Consider the following 21,177-nt stretch of genomic DNA (forward strand, 5'->3'; position numbering starts at 1 on the left):
CCTATTGGCAGGTATTATATTTCTCTCCTTTCTTTTATAGCCAAGCATCTCAAATTAAGGTCTATCTGCAATTTCCAGTTCTTTACCACAAATTCCCCTTCACTTCCAGCTGTCTAGAATTCACAAATTCTAGTGTGTTGAAACAAACCTTTTCAAAGTAGATAGTTCCAATTTCTAATGACCAAGTTCCGTGGTTTTCTTCTTTTTTGTCCCAGTTCTCAGAGAAAAGATCATTAGCTTTGATGTGAAGGGGGTTGCGTACCTTTCTTTGACAGGAGGGATGCCAATACAAATCGGATGGAAGGTTTTTCAAGACCTAGAAGGAATGAATGTACACTATGTCCTAGAAATAGGACAGTGTCATATACTTTAATATTTTTCCAATGTTTATTCCATAAAGAGTTTGATAGAACAGTTATCGACTACAACAAGTCTAGGTGACTATTAAGTAATTTTCTGTATAAGAATCTCTGTACTAGAAATGGAACAGAACTTTTCTAAGAGCTTAGTGAAATTCCTATTGCTCAAGTTCCATCATTTAAAGGTTAGTTCCCAGCTAAGAAACCTCTAACTATTCAATCTGGCAGCCCTGAGGCTACAACTAGTGTCAGTCCCTGGTGACAAGTCTTAAGAGAGAGAGGCAGATTCTTGACCTACCTAACTAATGAGTAAAAAAAAGCACCGCAAATTCTGGAGTTTTCCTGGTTTAGAATCCCTGGAATCTACTTAAGTGCTGATGATTCTTTTCCTTTCAGATAAGTTTTTTTCTGAGGCTAAGTTGTCATTACAATTTTAGAGAAGTCACAGCTCCTTATCTGCTCGCGAACACGCCTCTCACTATATCGCCTTTGGCTGTCACTTTGAATTGTAAAAATGTGAACTTTGGGGTATGTGTGGTTTTTCTTGGGGATTAAATCTGCATCTAGCTCCCATGACTGCATCAAACTTAAAAATGCTTTGCTTTCCTCCATTGAAATAGTAGCCTTTAGGGAGTAAAAGTTTGTTTTCACTTATCTTGTCTGAGATTTTGGGTGATGACCGCCTTTCCTCCCCAGACCATCAAGCCTTCTGACATTGCTACTGTCCGCACTCTGGGCCGACCCCCACATCTCATCATGAGGATCATGGATTGTGTGCTGCTGCTGTTTCAGAGGAAAGTCAATGCAGTGAAAACTGACCTAGAAAAACGCTGTACAATTCCTTCCTGGCAGGAATCTTTAAAACTGATGACTGCAGGAAACTTTTTACAGAATTTACAGGTTGGTGGTTCAATAATGATGGGCTAGGAGGGGACTCAGACTTCATTAGAGTATCTGGGTTCTTTAATAGAAGACGTTTCTGAAGAGAATCTACTCTGTGGACATATTTTTAACTTACTAATTTTTTTCATCTTTATTGGGGTATAATGGATAAATAACACTTTTGTATAATTAAGGTGTATGACTTGATGTTTTGATATATGTTAATACATTGTGAAATGATTTCACCAAAATCCATCCACTAAATCCAATAAATAGCCAATTAAATATCCATCAACTCACATAATTACCGTTTTTTCCTTTTTTTTTTGTGGTGAGAGCATTTAAGATCTACCCTCCTAGCAAATTTCAAGTAAACAATACAGTATTGTTAACGATATTCACATTGCTGTACATTAGGTCCCCAGGACCATCTCATCTTGCATAAGTGACCCTTGACCCTTGACCAACATCTTCCCCTTTCTTCCTCCCCCAAGCTCCTGGCTACCACCATTCTACTCTCTGCTTCTATGAGTTTGACTATTATAAGTGACACCATGAAGGCTTTGTCTCTCTCTCTGGCTTATAGCACTTGGCATAATGGTCCATCCATGTTGTCACAAATGGCAGAATTTCCTTCTGTTTTAAGCCTGAATAATACTCTACATACATATTTTCAACTTATATTTACGTATTTTTTCAGAGTAGAATTTCTCTTTCAAATATAAGACATTATAAGTATTAGAGCTTTTCCTGGCAGATTTTAGGCATATTAAAACATCAGCAGCAGCATATTTCAGTAAAAGTTAAAAAAATCATTTTAAGGAACCCAAACATATGTGCATATATTATTTGTGTATGAGTACGTATATATTTTTATTTCACAAGTCTCAATTGTAATTTTTTGAGTATTAATTTGCATCTTTTAAATTTTATTATGAGGTAACATTTACATACGATAAAATGCACAAATTTAAAGTGTATATTGTAAATCAACTACACTCCAATATAAAATAAAAATTTAATTAAAAAAAGGTATAGCTTAATGAATATTTACATATGTCTATACCTGTTAATGAACACTGAAATCAAGGTTTGTATTTCCAGACCCCAGCAATCTCTTTTGTGTCCCAACACAGTCAGTAATCTCCCCTAAGATAAACATTATTCTGACCTTTATCCCGATAATTAGTTTCACCTGTTTTGAAATTTACGTATATGAAATCATATCATATGAACTCTTTTGTTTTGACCTCTATTCGTTCAACACGTCTGTGAGATTCTTTCTTATTGTTGCACAGGACAGTATTTCATTCTTTTTTCATTGCTACACAGCTTTCCAGTAGATGAATATGCAATAGTGTGTGACAAATGTTTAACAACTGGTTCTCTGGTGAGAAAAAAGAAAAAGCTCTGATTTGTAGTGTTTGCCAATTTTCATAGTGTAAATATCCCCACAATGGCTGATTTCAAGCTACCAAAATAATGTTGCTGAATGTAGAGTTGGGAAGAGGTACATGATAGCATGCTGTGATAAGGTAGTCCCACTGGGTAGATACAATAAATGTAAATGACCTCAAAAATGTAGATAGTAAAATGTAGCAAAATAATTAGAACGTGATGACTTTTGACTATACATTATTTTTGTTCAAAATAACATTTAATTGTAAGTTTTTATAATTTAATTTTAAATAATGCCTGTATTTAACAAGTCTGTAAAATTTCTGAAAATTTAGTAATCGTTTCTCATAAGTTTATATCTACCAGCACCAGCGTGAAATGCTGTAATGTGCTTTAATTTATTTGTCCTTGTATTGTTGATGGATTTTTGAGACGTTACTAGTTTTGGGCTATTATAAATAAAGCTACTATGAATATTGGTCATTTAGTGGGCATGTTTTCACTTCTATCGGCTCTGTACTCAGGAGTGGAATTTCTGGGTCTTAGGTTATACATTTAATCAGCCTTAGTAGATAGTGCCAAAGAGGTTTCAAAAATTGTTGTATCAGTTTACATACCCGCAAGCAGTGTATAAGTTGCTCCATGTCTTAACCATTTTCTACTTTTAGCTATTCTGATGGGTTTGTTGTGTTGTCTTATTATTGTGGGTTAGTTTGCATTTCTCTGATGACAAATGATGCTGAAAAACTTTTCATCAGTTTATGAGCCCTTTGGGAACTCTTTGGTTAAGTGCCTGTACATTTAAATGTACAGATCTCCTGTACATTTAAATTTTTTATTATTTTGTAGAATTTATACATAAAATATGGGTAATTTGTCATTTATATGTTTGCAAATATCTGCTCCCACTTTCTGCCTTAGTTGTTCGTTCCATTAATGGTGTCTTTTGATAAGGAGATATTCTTAAGTTTAGTACAGTCCAATTTATCAATATTTTCCTTACAGTGCTTTCTGTGTTCTGTTTAGGAAATCTTTGCCCATCTCTAAGGCAGAATAAATGCTTCTGTGTTTTCTTCTGGCACTTCTATTGTTTTATCTTTAATATTTAGATCTTGAGACAACTAACTGGGAATACCCATCCCCCATCCATAACCCAAGCAGTAACTTCAGCACTGTCTTTCCTTCAGTTTTTAATTTATCATTGCCCAAGTGGCTGCTATGGCCAGAGCATCTTGTGAGGTGCCTTACAGCAGCTATAACACCAAATAGCTTCTGAAACCAGTGGGCCATACAGACTCATTTCAGATAATTAAAATATAAGCTTCTGTGATGTAAGGGCCACCATGAAGGAATAACATGCTATTTGATTGGATAGGAGGTAGTGATTAATCAGACTGAGCGTGTGGAATGGCAGTGGTCCTTGGGTGGGGTGGGGCTTAAAAAGTGTCCACTGATAAATGTGCGATGGAATTGCACTTGCCTTATATACCTGGTGCAAAGCCACTGCTCTTGGAAGCAACCTTGCTATTTGCCTTTTGTTACCACCATCCTTCTATTGTTCCCAGATATTCTTCTGGCTTCACTAATTTTCAAGTCTCATAAAAGAAACTTGCATTTAAAGAGGTCTGAATGAAAGTGTGTTTTGCTCTGTGTTATGTATGTTCTGTGAAGGCTTTTTTCTCTGAATTATTTAGGTGCTAAATTTCTTTCTACTTGGAAAATATTTAATTATCCTCGGTTAGATGATCAAACACCACTTTTCAAAGATCCAATTTCATTGTTTGGTCAGTCTTCTCTCTTAATACAAGAAGGCCCTCATAATCAATTTCTGCTACTATTTTAAAATTTTATCCCTCCAGAAAAGAACAATTGTCTCATAATCTTGATAGTTCTATGATTAAAAGTTAATTCATCACCCTGAAGGCCTAATGTCCAAATTATTTTCTTCACATTTCAGGTGAGTTTAATAGAACCTCCCTCTGAATGCATTAAGCATTTGGTTGCTGCTAAATGCTAAATATTTATGTCTAAATATATATGCTTTACATTTTTATATACAATGCTAAATATATGTACCATTTCATACGCCTAAATATATGTGATTTTTGCCTAATAACCTGAAATATCAACAAAATATGATATCATTCATCCATTCTTGGTTTTAACAGTTTTTTAACTGTTTCAGTGGCATTGCCCCAAGCATAACATGATTATGACTTCATGGAAAGAGGTATTTTGACTTTATTTTACTCCATTCTTCCATAGCAATTCCCCAAAGACACAATCAATGAAGAAGTGATAGAATTTTTGAATCCTTACTTTGAGATGGCAGACTACAACATGGGAACTGCTAAACGTGTATGTGGGAATGTAGCGGGGCTTTGTTCCTGGACCAAGGCCATGGCTTCCTTCTTTTCTACAAACAGAGAGGTGTTGCCCCTGAAGGTAAGCCTCCTTGGTGGAACTGCAGGACGTGTGCCGGCAGGGGGGTCTCTGGGTCAACTGGGCTTGCCTTTCATGCAACACAGAAGCCTCAGGTTTCATTGTACCCAAGTCCATGGGGAGAGCTAGCGATAGACAGGCCGAGCATAGGATGTTTCTTTCTTCTCTGTAATCCAACTCCAATTGGTATTGTCTGAGCCTTAAGCATGGACTCTCTACAAGGGTACTAAATCCACTGTGGGCTGCTGGACACTTTTTTCCTCCACAATGTCAACTTGAAAAAAAGAAACACAGGAAACTCTAGCATAGGATTCACCAACAATGTCCAAGATCTCCTGCCAGGGACTCCTGTTAATGAGGCAGGGTGGACACAGTCACTGGTGTCTGGTCTTGGCTGCGGGGACAACATAGCATTTATTCCGTCTCCCTCTTTTGTCCCTCAGGAAAGAAACTGAATATCATCCTTTATTTAAAATGATTTGAGAGCATACCAGTGTTTCCCTTTGAGTAATTGCATTTCTCAGCTTCATTTGTCCACATCCCCCCAGCATTCAGTGACACTCAGTCTTTAGCAGATGGAGAGGCAAGTACCTGTCTTGAAAATGAAATACTGATGCCTCAGAACTCATATGTTATGGCTTTGTCGATTATTTTGCTTTTTGTAAGTCTGATCTTACTCAGCCATCAACTAAAATCCACGTACACTTATAAACTACCCAAGGAACTTAATAATCATGCTAAAAATAATCAAGAATGAAAAGAACATAGGGATCCAGTTGCAAGTCCCATTTTATTTTCTCATTGTTCCCATATCAGGGCTATTTATTCAGTGGTGGAGGTCCTTGGGGTCCCAGGGCAACTTAAAAGAGAAGGGATTCATTTGGCTCAGAGATTTTTAGAGCAAATAGTTGATGTCATGCTTTTGGGCATTGTGGATTTGGGGACCAATGAAGACTCCAACATAGCTCACAATCGGGCATTCTGATATTGACTGAATTATAACAACTATATCCAGTGAAAAGTACAGGGCATCCTTTGCAAATTTTTCCAGTGGGTAAGCATACATAAGTGTCCTTAAGGGAATTACAGTTGAATTCACAATGGGGAGTTTTTATTTTGTTGTAGTTACTTTAAATAAAATGAGCTGAAACCAGTACAAAATAATGGATGCTCTGAACAAGCTTTACATAAGAACGATGACATCTCCTCCCTTACATTCTGTACATTTCAGGCTCCACCCAGTCCCAGGACAACATAGGTCCTACAGTAGGAAGTGAAGGGAATACAGTCAGGAGGGGGGACCTATGCTTCTCTTCTGAGAAGCCTGTTCTGTGCCCCCTATGTCCTTAGGAGCATCCAGCATCTGGGAGTCTTCAGTTTGTCAGGTCTCTCCTAATTGCCATTGTCAGAAAAATAAATGTAGTTATGTAGATGCTACACAGTCACTGCTTAGAGGGAAGTAGAAGACAAAGAAAGGGCAGGTTATCATCGGCAGCTCTGCTCAATATATTAAGAAATACAGACCACGAGCTCTAACTTCACTTATTCCTGGAGGGGCTTCACTTGCGAACTCCTGCTTCCCAAGTAAAGAGAGATTGAGGACGCTCCTTAAACTCTTGTGGGAACCTCTTCACCACTACTTAGTGAAGGAGACTCTTCTTTCATCTTACAATTCCTATAGATGGGCCAAGTGACTTCTAGTAGTGAGTAAACTTAAACAAATTTAATTATAAGAGTAGCAATTTAGATTCTATTCAATGTCATTCATATGAGATTTCTCCTTGGACACTCTTTGAAAACCATTAAATGTTAGTTTACATAAGCAAAACATAACAACAGTAGAGTCTTAAATGTTGAACACGGATAATAAAAATAATAATATCTATCGTATTATTTAATCAAACTCTTGTTATGTGCCAGGTCCCACACTTGGGTTTTTACATATGTTATTTTATGTAATACACACACACACACACACACACACACACACACACACACACACACACTCACAAATCCTAGGAGGTAGTTTTTCAATATCTTAATGGAGAAACTGAGGCTTGCAGAGTTTAAGTAATCTTAATAGAGTCTTATGGCTTCTAAGGTGAGCAGCTGGATTTGAAAGATTTTATACCCTTTGATTAGTAGCTTTTGAGAGTTTCATTTAAAACAATTTGTATTATTATTATTTTTATTGGAGTATAATTGCTTTACAATGTTGTGTTAGCTTCTCCTGTAGCATGAAGTGAATAAGCTATATGTATATATATATATATCCCCTTCCCTCTTGAGTAAAGTCCTAGAAAATATTCAAGATCTTTGGGCTGCGATAGTTTGACATTAGTGGGTTACTTTAGTAAGTCTTAAAGGGAGAACATTGATTTCAAATATTTTTCGAAAGGATTTTAATACCTGCAAGCATAGACTATTTTCTACACCTCATCTTTTTCCAGTATTGCTTTTGATTATGTCTTTTGAGTCTTTTTTAGTAGCTTCCTAAAAGCAAATATTATTATTTGGTCACAGCTCAAGTATCTGTTCTTTTCTGGATGGCAAGCAATATATGCAAATGACAGGAATGCTATCAAGTCCATCACCACCCATAAAACCTAGATCTTTATATTCAGTGGTTAATCATGTTTCATCCTTTGTCTTGTTTTAACATCCTCATTAACGTGATGAGCCCTGCTAGGCAGATGGTTCTAAATATTCAGATTCTTTTTTTCTACAACTCAATATTAAAATGTTCTGTGATTTGCCTATATACATTTAATATTACAATGTTTTGATTTAGGGATTGGCAAACTGTGGTCCACAGGCCAAATCTAACCCACCACCTGTATTTGTATGGCTCGTGAAATTTTAAATTAAGTACCTGAACAATAGTCTTGATTTTTCCTGTTGGCCCCAAAAGCCTAAAATATTTACTATCTGGAACTTTATGGAAAAAATTTGCTGACTCTCTTCTAATGAATTATAATTTTCTGCTTACAAACATGTCAAGTTCACATTAAGGTTTGTTCCTCACCATGCAATTTGAAAGGAGTCTAGGGGTGGATCAAAGAACAGGTGTAACACGTGGCTGCTGAGCTCTCAGACTCCGACATGCTGGATGTTCGGTTTGCTGCCCATCTCTTCACCCTGTGTGTGTCCCGTGCAGGCCAACCTGGTGGTGCAGGAGAATCGCTACGTGTTGGCCATGCAGGATCTGCAGAAGGCCCAGGCTGAGCTGGACTACAGGCAAGCCGAGCTGGATGTGGCGCAGGCCGAGAATGAACAGGCCATGACCGAAAAGCAGGTCACTGTCTTCTTGCCGTAGGGGTTTGGGGCGGGTGGTGACGTCACAGGCCCTCCTGGCTGTGGTCAGCCCTTCATTCCTCTCCTGCTTTCTCTCTCCAAGGGTTTGGTTTCCAGCAGGGATTCATTTAATTGATATACAATACAATACACATATACATACATACACACACAGCACATACTCCCTCGCTAAGCCCTGGAGTTTGTTTCTGACGTACACCGAGGACCTCTGGTGAGAGGTCAGGATATTCAGCCAAAACAGAAGTTACTGCTGGAACACGGATGTTCTGAGTTTCCTTATTAACCATGAGGATAACAGCATCCTGTGTAGCATTTTTAACATATTTTCAAATCAAGTCCTCCCATTTTATCTCATTTAATATTTGAAAGAATCTTTCAAGGTAGGCAGGGTAGATATTTTTATTTTACTCTCATTTTAAAGAAAGGAACTTAGGCCCAGAGAGGACAAGAGGAGGACTCCCGGTCATGGGCATTGGTCAGAGGGCTGGATTAGACCTTGATCTTCTGATGTCTACTCGGGTCTTTCTGATGGATCAACGTGCCTGACCACGTGGCTGTGTCCCAGTGACAATGACCACCTACAGCCTTCTCAGCCTATGCATGTTTGTAACTTTAGCACATTTCAGAATCGAGGCTCGTAATATTTCCTCTCCACTGGGCAGCAAACTCTTTAGTTGATTTATACACATTCCGGCTCCACTGGGGCCTCCTTCTTCTGGTAATAGAGGCAGATTTAACATAAACCTAATGTAGCTTAAGTTTTCTGGCCCCTCACTTGCACAGGCCCCATGAATGCTGGGGTGACTGGGAGTTGTAGAGAGTTCTGTGGGGAGGGGAAACCAGATTATGATTGACAAGCATTTGTGTGTAAGCATTCAGATAAAATACCTAGAGATCCCAGAGGAAAGGTACCTGAATTTCTCAATTATGAGGACTTTGTAGTGATTTCTTTCCCCAATTCTCATTACATGTTCACTTTGGTATTTTGTATTTGTAAAAATTCTTTAATGATTTTTTTTTAAAGTGGCCCCCAGCTTAGATAAGCATCTGGCCTCACAAAAATCTGTATCTGCCTCTGAGAAAACCTGTGCTTGTTAAATAAGAGCTAGATTCTCTCTATTCTTTCCTTGATTATACGGAACCAACCTCTGCCTCTTCTCAGCCCTCACTAGGCTGGATTGAGATTCCTGCTCTGTTAGTCTGTTCCCTTATAGGGGTCCCAATGAGGGAATTTAGATAAACATTTCAGTTTCACTATGTGCAAGATGTATGGTATTTCCTCTTAAAGATAAGTCTCCTGAAAACAAAATAAGAGATTTTCAGAAATTTTAGAGAAGTAATTATATAGCACCTATTTGGGTTTGTTATTTATGTTCTCTGAAATTTACTACCATAATATGAAGAGAAAATTAACTTTGCAATTTGAGCGTCTCCTTTAGAAACTGTGAGGAAGACACATTAATTTCTACCATTTAGACACTCACCTATATCAGGAAGCACTACTACGTACTGTAAAAATATTTTTACGGCCTCATTTTATTATGGTTCAGTTTGAACAATTTTGCATTAGTTCGCTCAATAAGCTTCTTTGTTTCTGAATATCCACTATTTGTTAGGTAAGCAATTATCAGGACCACATAAGAATGGCTACTATAAAGGTGTGGCTCTAACTTTAAAACTTGGATCTCAACAAATGTCAAATGTTTTTCATTAAGAAAACAAAATCTGGCTGTGTATCCACCTGCTCCCAACATGTTGGAGTGAACTTGACCTTTAGTCATTGTGTTGCTCCTTCATTCTCCATGGGGCTCCGTGAAGAGTCCACAGGGTTACAGACTACAGGGGCCAGGGGAGGGCTCTCAAGTCTACAGCTCATGGTCATGACTGGCAACCTCACAACCAGGTCTGTGCAGTCCCTGGAGGGGTGTGTGTCCTGCTGCTCTGTGCACGGGGCAGTCAGTGCCTTTGCAGAGTGTCCGCTTCCACAGGGCCTCTGGGCAGCTAGTCAAACTCTGGGGCACTAGGAAAGAGAGGGCCGGGGGGCACTACCCACGGAACGCAAGGAATTCTGCACATTCCCCTAGCCAGGCTTGGAGGGAAAACCTGCTTTTCACTCCTGTGTGCTCATTTGCTCCTCTCCCATCCTCCATTTCCCAGTCCCCCAAAGGAGCCTGGGTTTCCAGAAAGCAACAGCCAGGAGGGGAGGGGTTGGCCATTTTTTATTTGGCCACATGGCAGTGGGGTTGGGGAACTTAGGGAGGATAACTTATTAAAAATATCTGTCATGCGAAAAGTTTGTTTTAAAGGTAGGCAGAAATAAATGATGTCGTATTATACTTCCAGCTGACATCTTTCTTCTTGGGGAGAAACAAACAAACAAATATGGATGGTGTCGATGTGCGGGTACACCTCTCAGCTGGGATTTTGGGTTTTCTGCATTAACTCTAGCGGGAAGGAAAACAGAGCAGACTAGAACAAACTGGAACAAATATCTTGCTTCTGAAAAACACTGTATTGTGTTATTATTACAATAGCAATTCATGTTCCTTATAGAACAGCAGCAGTTCAGATTTGAGGCATTTGCTTTTCTCTTCTACGCTTCCTGAGTTGGGATCAACAGCCGTCTTTTTAGGAATATCTACCTCACTTGTAGAATAAAGTCCGACTCAATTGTGATATTTGACTTTGGACAGTTTTCAAGCCCTGTCATGACCCTCTCCCCTTCCATCCCCAATCTGGGCAAGCTGGTAAGAAAACGCGGGTCCACTCTCCTTTGGCACTGGTGGGAAGTTCAAATCATGCAGCTCTCTGCTCATGACCATGTCTGGGAAACTTCATCCCAGCCCCATTGGGTAACCACCATAAAACCCTAAAACAGCTTCCCCTCCCTACTCTCTCAAGTGAGGTTTATTTTGGACCTGTTTGGGAGCCTACCCTAATATTTCCAGAAAGTCTCATATGAATAATAAACATTTTCATATCTTTTTGTTACATGAGTGACATCATCAGTCTTGACTTCTGAACCAAATTTTGGGTGGGGAATCCATCTCACTTCTGCAGTATGACCACAACAATTTTGGTGATAAATTCTCTATATATTATATGGTGTATATTGAATTAACTTCCTTCCTTCCCCCCTCCCTCCCTCCCTCCCTTCCTTCCTCTCTTATTTCCATCCTTCTTTCCTTTCATCCTAGTGGCTTAAAGCCCTGTGAATGCCTAATGACCATTTCTTTTTTAGTATACAGATGATCTCCTGGTACATAGCTGTTAAAAGCAATACTGGATCCTATACAAAAAGCACACAGTAAGGTGTATCTCTGTTTTATTACTTTTAACTTTCTTTTTTATAAAAAAGGTGAAGGTCGGTGACAAAGAGGTTGATGTGATGGATGGCTTCAGACTCTACATTACCACCAAGCTGCCCAATCCAGCCTACACCCCTGAAATAAGTGCGCGGACCTCCATCATCGACTTCACTGTCACCACGAAAGGTCTAGAAGATCAGTTACTGGGGAGAGTCATTCTCACAGAGAAGCAGGTGAGTGAAGTATGGCCCTACCACTTTCTGCATCACGTTGTGATGTTTTCATTGACAAAAATGATATGATGAAATTTGTAATAGGATTGAGTCCCCTCCTTTAATTCCTATGTTTCTTCCATTATTAATTTCCAAGTGTCTTAAATAACTAATAACTAATTATCTACCCAATATGTTGCATCTGCATCGCATAAATCATATAGATCATCAGTTGATTTTATATAGGGGACTGGTGTAACTATGAGACTATCAGTCTCAGTATCAGCATCATTGTTCTGGATTTATATTACTTTATTTTTCTGAAGTTTGTTCTATTATTAATTCTAGTCACCTGTTGATTTTTAGATGTCTAGTACACATCTAGTTTTTTCTTTCATTCGACTCATTATTATGCTTTTGGAATATAAAATTAAAATGTTTTACTCAGATAATGTGACATTGCCAATTCTTATTTGTTATCCAAGATAGCTCTGTGTATGTTGTGGGAAGACAGAAGTTGGTGACAGTAGATTTCACTGTGCACCTTCTGAGGGCTACTGGATTCATTATGCTCTAAGCATAACTCCATTTCTGTTTTCTCTCAATGAAAAATGGCCAATAATTTATAACTTCTGTGTTCTGAGTCACCATTTTCTCTGGGGAACATCTGAGTCTTAAGGAAAGAAGTCTGGAGGATTTTAATAGGACTGCTTTGGTGAAACTGCGTGAACTCTGAAAGTTGCTATCGATTTTTTTCCTGAGTTCGATGGCAATGTGGAGTTTGGTTTACTTTATACCTCCCTTCTACACTGACCTAAAGAGTTATTTAGGTTAAATCTATTGGCAAAACCTTTGAAATCTGTCCCTCCCATTCTTTTTACCTTTTCTGTATGTCGTACCATGCTTGCTCTTCTGAGCCCTTCCTTATGTTTATCTCCTTCTCTCTCTCTCTTCCCCTCTTCCTTTTTTATGAATCTTCTCTGTTTACTTTTTAATTTGTTGTACATAAATCATAGAGTTATACGGTTGGAAATTGCATTAAAAGCCTTTAATCCAACTTCATAAATTCACATGGTTGCTGACCTCAGTATGGCAGGAACCGATGCTAGCGTTCCTACCACAGACTGGCTGTTGAAGAAATAACATCCTTCCAAATACATACTTGTTTATTTTTGAAATCTCAGTAGAGGTGGTTGAGGAAGTTTAGCGCTGCCACACCCTTATTTCAGGAAGGACAGGGGTTCTTGATCAACAGCATATCTGTGGAGCCGGCGCATCCCTGAGAGTCTTCGGGCAGTATCCATTGCCCGTATTGTAGGCTCTGCTTTCACCTGTAGTGCTGGCTTCAGGTAGATAAGGGGCTTTGATAGCACTTTGAATAATATCCTTGTCCTCGGCTTTCTTACTATTCAGCTGAGATGAATACAGTCTCCTTGGAAAAAATAATTTGGCTTCCCAGATTTTTGGTTGCAACAAAACACAGCAACAACTCCAGGACTGAGCTGTAATTGTTGCAGCAGAGTTTTAAGATGAAGTAAGGGGCACTTGAAGCTCACTGGAAGATTTTGAACAGCCTTGAAAAGCCAGTATGGATCCCAGGCCAGGCTTTTTCTTACTTTCTGGGAAAGTTGGGTGCCTTCAGACATTATTCTCTTACATCATCTCATTATCAGAATTTGTCCCAGGCTCAAAGGAAATGATTCTCCCAAAAGTGTGGTCAGAGTGACGTGACACTCATTCTGTTCTAATAGTCATTTTACCCTGAACCACGTTAGAATACAACACGTAATCTGTATTTTTTTTTCTCTAAAGCAAAGTGAGCTGCTAGACTTATTTGTGGTGGATTTTAAGTAGCTTCCTTTCTGCCAGCAGCTTTTCCTTTTGCAGCATCTTTTCTGCCCACCGTGCTCCTGAATCTGTTCACTTTTCTGAATCTTTTCAGCCTGGGTGGTGGCAAGTGGGTCTGAGTTGGTCTCTGGTGCTTTCAGGGCATTTTTTTTTTTTTTTTTAATCATCTAGTGACTCAGTGGAAAAGAGCCTATGTCTGTGCCTATGGATACAGATCTAAAACGTTAAGTCCAAATTGTTTCTTTGACTTCAGCGACCTGGAAGTCTCTCTTACTATGATCACATCTTGGGTGATGGTAAAAATATCAATATGAAATGTTATTGGGCCAAGGGCGGGGGCTCTTGCAAGCTAGGAAGATCCCACAGATAGGAAGTTGATGTTGGAAAGCATCTAAGAAATTCCCTAAATGTAGGGAACATTGAAACAAATGGTGAACATCTTCAGTCAGGATGAGTTATGCCTTCACTGGTCTGTTGATTCTTCTTGTGAAAGGCAGCTTGGAACAGTACCTTAGGATACAAGGGAAAGGCTACTCTTAGTTCTTTGAGTCCATAAATTCACCAGCTGTCCAGTGTTCTGGGAATACAGGCAGTGAGGAACCTTATTATCATGCAGGATCTGGTCTCATGAATGCTCAGCTATACAGCCTGAGCAGGTTTGTTTGCTTAAGAGACAAAGGGAAACCTCAGAGCCTATGAAAGCAAGGAAGGCAGATTTTTAACTGACTTTATACTTTTCTGTGTGCTTCAAGGCAGTCTTTTTAAATGCATGGGCTGTTCAAGTTCACATCAAGGTCATATTCAATTGTTCACCTGATGTACCTGTGAGTATATTTAGATAGCCTGCTGCTGTCATCAGAAGGTGATGTATTAAGACCATTTTAAATAGGCAGCAAACCTGTAGCCCTCTAGAAACTTTCCTTTAAAGAAACCTAGTCTCTCCGGGTCACTCTCACCTTGATCCTAGAGAATAAGAAAGAATCTCAAAGAGAGCTATGTACTATTAGGAGAAAACTATTAATATCAATTAATAGCTTCTACTAGCCGCACAATACAAAGCCTCAAGTGTCATCCTTGTTCAGAATTTCGGATGAGCAAACAGGTGTATGATTTATTTATTTTGGAGCTGGAAGGACCTAAACTTGGTGGAACTGACATGGGAAATAACTTAATAAAGACACTAAATAGACATTGTTATCACCATTGTTATTGGTGGTAGAGAAAAAATAAATCTGTTTCTGAGTTCAGTTGTTTAATCTTTCATTTTAATTACCAGTGCAAGGTAGAGAGAGGAAGAATCTTTGGGAATAAAGCCTGGGTGATATGTTAAAAATGAGAACTGTGGAAGGCTGTCATCTATTTCCTTTTATTGATTCCAAAACTTTGGTTATAGTTGAAGTTTATGAACAGAAAGAATTTGAGTTTTCATTTGCATCCTTGTTGAGCCACTTAACTTTTGATCGTGTAATTAATCAATAGTACATTTCATGAAGTTGTACTGAATCACTGATGTACTTTCTTATTCAATTCAGGGATACTTTTCACATTATCACAGTTTATATAAAATTTTTACGTTGTGGTCTTAATATATAGAATACATAGCACAAATGTGTGTGTGTGTGTGTGTGTGTGTGTGTGTGAGCCCTAAGAGATAATCCCTTTGGTGGGAAAAATGCTAATAGACAAAATTATTTTGATTAATTTTGCCCCCTCGTATTAATTTATAAAAGAACTGTATTATGGAACTAAAGTTGTAGTTCAACAGAAATATGTTTAAATCTGTCATACAAATTAAAATACGCCTAAAACTTTATCCCATAGATTTTCCATTTTTAAAACTCAAATGAAAAGCAAATAGCAATTGTTCTATTTTCTTTCAGAGGTATCTTTCTTTGCCCCATAACTATTGTTATATTCTACTGTTTGGCCACTGGTGTGCTATTTAATGAACAGTTTGCTTTTGGAATTCCAAATATTACTTTAGGTTGTAGTATTTACTTTAGAGTATATTATTTCATCAGTTTCAAACTATGGGGGAAATGTACTCCTTAGCCTTATTTTAATCCTTTGGGAATATAAGCATGTCTTTAAGTGACAATTTTATTTAATTAATGTTGTTAACAATGACATTAAATTGACCATAATCAACTCAATAATGTTCAAGCTTTTACTTACTATCTTTAAAATCAGGAAAGGAATAATTTGTACCTTATTGTATGTATTACTAATAAGTGTGTTTATTTTCTTAATAATGGTTTTCATAAGCAATGTGGAGGCACAATTTTAGTCTCCATCCTGTAGTTCTCAAGTGGAGATGAGATTGGAAATGTAGGTTGTAACAGATTTTGCAAACTATGTTGAAAATTTTGGACCTTTCCAAATAGTAAAGGGAGATCCCTCTATGACTGGGAGCAGAAAAGGGGGTGATGGCAGAGCAAAAGATCAGTGGGGAGACCAGTTATGGTTAGTGTAGTCCCCCGAGCAGTAATTAAAGCCTACATTAGGGCAATTGCTATGTAATTGGAAAAAAATGGAGGAAGGCTTATGCAGGAAGGCTCAGTAAGACTTGGTACAGATTTCGGATTTGATAGCCCATGGTCTCATCTCCAGCAGACATGAAAGCATGCATCCTTAGCATTGTAAGTGCAAGATTATAAAGTTCTCCTTTAAAAAAATCCCTTTCAGCTCCTTTATTATGCTTTTACAATGATACATGAAATTCTAAAGTGTGATTTATTTTGTACCAACTTATAATTTTACTTTTCAAACTACTCATTTCCAAATAAATATTACAATGCACCTGAAAAATCCATGCTGGAAACGAATGAAGGGAGGGGATAGAGAGAAGAGACGTCTTCTGAGCAGCTGTCATGATCCAGTCACTGGTTTGAGCTTCTTTGCTAATGATATCCTCACAATCACTCTCTGAGCTGTTTTTATGTCCATTTTGCAGATGAAGAAACTGAGGCTTATAAACTTGCATAACATGGCCAAGGTCATGCAGTTAATAAGTCCTGGGTGTTAGAATTTAAACGTGTCTTCCTGATATCAAAATGCTCACTCTTCTCACTGCTTTACTTTCCTTTCCTTACCTGTCTTCATGTGAGGACTTCTATCAGGCTCACCTTTAAGAACTCAGAAATGATAATGAGAGTGTGTAAAATTTAAGTATATGGCAAGAGTGTGTAAAATTTGAGAATTTGGCAATAAAAAATATTTGAATTATTTCCATTTAATTTTATTATCACTTTGTTTCCTAGTGTAACCATATTGTGAGTGCATTTATTATAACTGCCCATGGAAAGGAATTTTATAGTAACCATTGAATGTCACTTGTTTATACTGATTTCTACATTGTCTCAAATACAAGATTATTATCTAGTAAATAAATGAATTAAAATGACCAGTAAGGAGATTGCCAACAAACATATGAAAGGATGCTCAACATCACTAATCATTAGAGAAATGCAAATCAAAACTACAATGAGGTATAACCTCACACCAGTCAGAATGGCCATTATCAAAAAATCTACAAACAATAAATTCTGGAGAGAGTGTGGAGAAAAGGGAACCCTCTTGCACTGTTGGTGGGAATGTAAATTGATACAGCCACTATGGAGAACAGTATGGAGGTTCCTTAAAAAACTACAAATAGAACTACCATACGACCCAGCATTCCCAGTACTCTGCATATACCCTGAGAAAACCATAATTCAAAAAGTCATGGACCCCAGTGTTCATTGCAGCACTATTTACTATAGCCAGGACATGGAAGCAACCTAAGTGTCCATCAACAGATAAATGGATAAAGAAGATGTGGCACATATATACAATGGAATATTACTCAGCCATACAGAGTGAAGTAAGTCAGGTAGAGAAAAATACTGGAAGCTAACACATATATATGGAGTCTAAAAGAAAAAAAAATGGTTCTGAAGAACCTAGGGGCAGGACAGGAATAAAGATGCAGACGTAGAGAATGGACTTGAGGACACCGGGAGGGGGAAGGGTAAGCTGGGGCGAAGTGAGAGAGTGGCATGGACATATATACACTACCAAATGTAAAATAGGTAGCTAGTGGGAAGCAGCTGCATAGCACAGGGAGGTCAGCTCGGTGCTTTGCGTCCACCTTGAGGGGTGGGATAGGGAGGATGGGAGGGAGACGCAAGAGGGAGGGGATATGGGGATATATGTATATGTATATGTATAGCTGATTCAGTTTGTTATGCAGCAGCAACTAACACAGCAATGTAAAGCAATTATGCTCCACTAAAGATGTTAAAAAAAAATAAATAAAATGACCAGTAAGGAAGCTTTCAAATGTAACCAAATAACACATGGAAGCAAAGACAGTAAGAGCAGGTCTTAATTGCATTGCTGTATCTCAAAGAATTAAGAATTGATGCAAGTTTGAGCTTTTGTTTTGCTTAAAGAGGGCATTTTTCTTTCTTCTAGAATGTTCCCAGACCTGACTCACTGTGCTCAGAGCATGAGTTGGGAGCCTGGTAGGGTCCCACCTACCATAACTGTTTAACCAATGGTGATTAACTAGCTGGAACGTATAGCAGAGGCCAGTGCTCCTTGCTTTTTGCCTTCGTGCAGTTTTGCTACCATGACCTTTATTTTTAACTTCATGGTTTTTGTTACAAAGGGAGAATTTTCATGTCTGTATTTCTGGCACTACGACATGACTAGATTTTCTGGTACACTAATGTGTTTCAGTTTATCAGTTTGAAAAGGGGTATAGCATTTAATCATTCACTGGGCAATATTGAGAGCCTGCTATGTATCCGACATTGTACTAAGAGTTGGAGAATGTATCAGTGAACCAAAAAATCCTTGGAGCATAACTATTAAGTAATTTATATGTTATTAGAAAGAGAGTAAATAATCACATAATTAATGAATAGTCCTATTATGTTTTATATGATTTCGTGTGATTCATCACTGCATATAACTTTAGATTTGTTGTTTTCTCGGTAGGGAGTAGAATCTACAAAACCTGCTGAGCCATATCCAGAATACCTAACTGAGTATTTACCTTTCTGAAGCTGCTCTAGCAGTGTGAGCTTGGTATCACATGCCCAGGTACCCGCACAACTGGAACTGCCGACAGTGCTCTCCTGTTCAAGTCGCCTGCATTTAACCCTCGTTTCCCCATATTGTATTTACACTGAAATGTGCATAACTTTTAGTAATGCAGGTAAGCATAGGTACCTTGTCAACAGACAGTATATTTAGAAAGCTTTTCAAGCAAACTTGCTAATGTGTATCTTTCTCTTCAGATTTTAAATTCTATTTCCTCATTGTCTTTTCCTCTTTTGAATCTTTTATTAACTTCAAGTTAGAGTCTCTCATGAAACAATTTGACTTTCATGTACAATTTGACTTGGTGCTGGCAGCATCTCCCAGCCTCTGGGTTTCTTGCTGCCCTTGGCTTGTTGAGTGTCATGGCTGTTTCCTCCTTCCCTCACCCTCACCAGCCCCATCTTTTCTTTCCTTCTCTTTCACTGTCTCTCCCTCTCCAAACTACCAAAAGGAAGAAATAGCCAATAAAGGCAATAATCTTCCAAAGCCATTCTCTCCCCAGTTACCCATAAAGGCCTTTTAGGAAGGATTCAGAATGTCCCTTCTCTTGGAGAGGACAGCATCTTTTCTTTTCAGGTCAAGATGATTTTTCAATTTAGATGTACCTGCAGTAGCAGCGCAGTTTGTTTGCCTAACTTTTGGACACTTGCTTGTCACAGAGTTGGATACTATTTCAACACACAAGTTGAGAATAATCACGTTCAAACAACAATAGAGCCCTTTTGAACAAGAAACCAAACAGAGGTAAATGTATTTAATCCGAGACGCATATATTGTCTTCAAATAAATTTCAGTTTCAAAACAGGAGTAAATATGATCACAGAAGTCCCTTAAAAATGAGTTGACTTGGGCTTCCCTGGTGGCGCAGTGCTTGAGAGTCCGCCTGCCGATGCAGGAGACGCGGGTTCGTGCCCCGGTCCGGGAGGATCCCACATGCCGCGGAGCGGCTGGGCCCGTGAGCCATGGCCGCTGAGCCTGCGCGTCCGGAGCCTGTGCTCCGCAAATGGGAGAGGCCACAGCAGTGAGAGGCCCGCATAACGCAAGGAAAAAAAAAAAAAAAAAAAAAAAAATGAGTTGACTTTAGGAAATAAATAGATGGTAAATACTTAATACTGGTAATATTTTTAGCACATTTTACATTGTTTGCCACCAATTCTTCTTTCCTCCATTAATTCTCCTCCTCTAATTTTGATGTCCGTATTTCCTGCAGTCAAATATGATAATGACAGTACAGGAACTCGAGAGCAGCCCCATAGGTAAACTTTTTAAGGAATGGCGAAACCATAGGTGTTCATTAAGAAAAAAAAAAAAAATTTATGCAAATTAACAGGAACTGGAGAAAGAAAGAACTCATCTCATGGGAGATGTAACTGCAAACAAGAGGAGAATGAAGGAGCTAGAAGATAATTTGCTTTACCATCTGACCAGTACCCAGGGGTCCCTGGTGGAAGATGACGGTATCATCCTTGTGTTGAGTAACACAAAGAAGACGGCCGAGGAGGTGACACAGAAGCTGGAAATTTCAGCTGAGACAGAAATTCAAATTAACTCAGCCCGGGAGGAATATAGACCTGGTGAGTTTGGTAATGAAAGACAAATGTCACAGGAAAATGAAGCGAGAAATGAGAATTAGAGAAATTGAAGTAAGGATGTTATGAAAACAACTATGCAACGTGGGGTGGCCATTTCTTTAAATATTTTGTGGCATTTCTTTAAATATTCAGTAAAATTGAGACGAAGAAGAAATTTTATAATGGTGTAAATTTTCTAGGTGCTTATAATTCATGTTATTGGCAAATTCTTTAAGTTTCCTGTGAACTTATTTTTAAACCAGAAAGTAAAGAGGAGAATTATTAAAGACATCAGACTAAAAACGAGTGAAGTCTGAGGAATTTGTGCTGCATTTGTGGGCTGTTCACTAGTTGTTTATCATCTGGTAACAATAAGCCTGTATTTTGTTTGTAGTCCTGTAGAGTTCCCAAGAGTCCAGGTAGTTCTCTGGTCTCATGGGAACTCTTCAACCTTATCCACAGATCAGCAAATCAGTGTTGTTCATGGGTTACAAAGGGAACCTGCTAAAAGAATTCAATTTCCTTTAGTAATTTATCATGCCTTTTGGAAAAATAATTGAAACAATATCTACTGGTGGAGAGTCAGGAGTGTCATCTTTGCAATGCCTTGGCTTACCAACTTGAGGCCAAGTTTAGTCAGGGCTTCCTCATGGAGCTTAAGAATGAGGTCCTTAACAATGCCTACACAGTTTGCTGGATGTTACAATACAATCCATGCTGTCCCACTGTTTGTCTTTTCTACCTATGAAAGAGT

The 21,177-nt window shown here is 38.4% G+C and overlaps 1 protein-coding gene across 1 annotated transcript in view; it reads left to right on the plus strand.

The window, feature by feature from the left end:
- DNAH5 (dynein axonemal heavy chain 5) overlaps positions 1-21,177 on the plus strand; it is a 207,251-nt gene that overhangs the window by 152,355 nt on the left and 33,719 nt on the right. Inside the window, 6 exon segments of the mRNA XM_007451616.1 lie at positions 1,056-1,259; positions 4,905-5,084; positions 8,239-8,393; positions 11,050-11,143; positions 11,755-11,937; positions 20,183-20,426. Coding sequence (XP_007451678.1) covers positions 1,056-1,259; positions 4,905-5,084; positions 8,239-8,393; positions 11,050-11,143; positions 11,755-11,937; positions 20,183-20,426 — 1,060 coding nt within the window.

Source organism: Lipotes vexillifer, unplaced genomic scaffold (assembly GCF_000442215.2).
Source record: "Lipotes vexillifer unplaced genomic scaffold, Lipotes_vexillifer_v1.1 scaffold590, whole genome shotgun sequence".
Classification (NCBI taxonomy): Eukaryota; Metazoa; Chordata; class Mammalia; order Artiodactyla; family Lipotidae; genus Lipotes; species Lipotes vexillifer.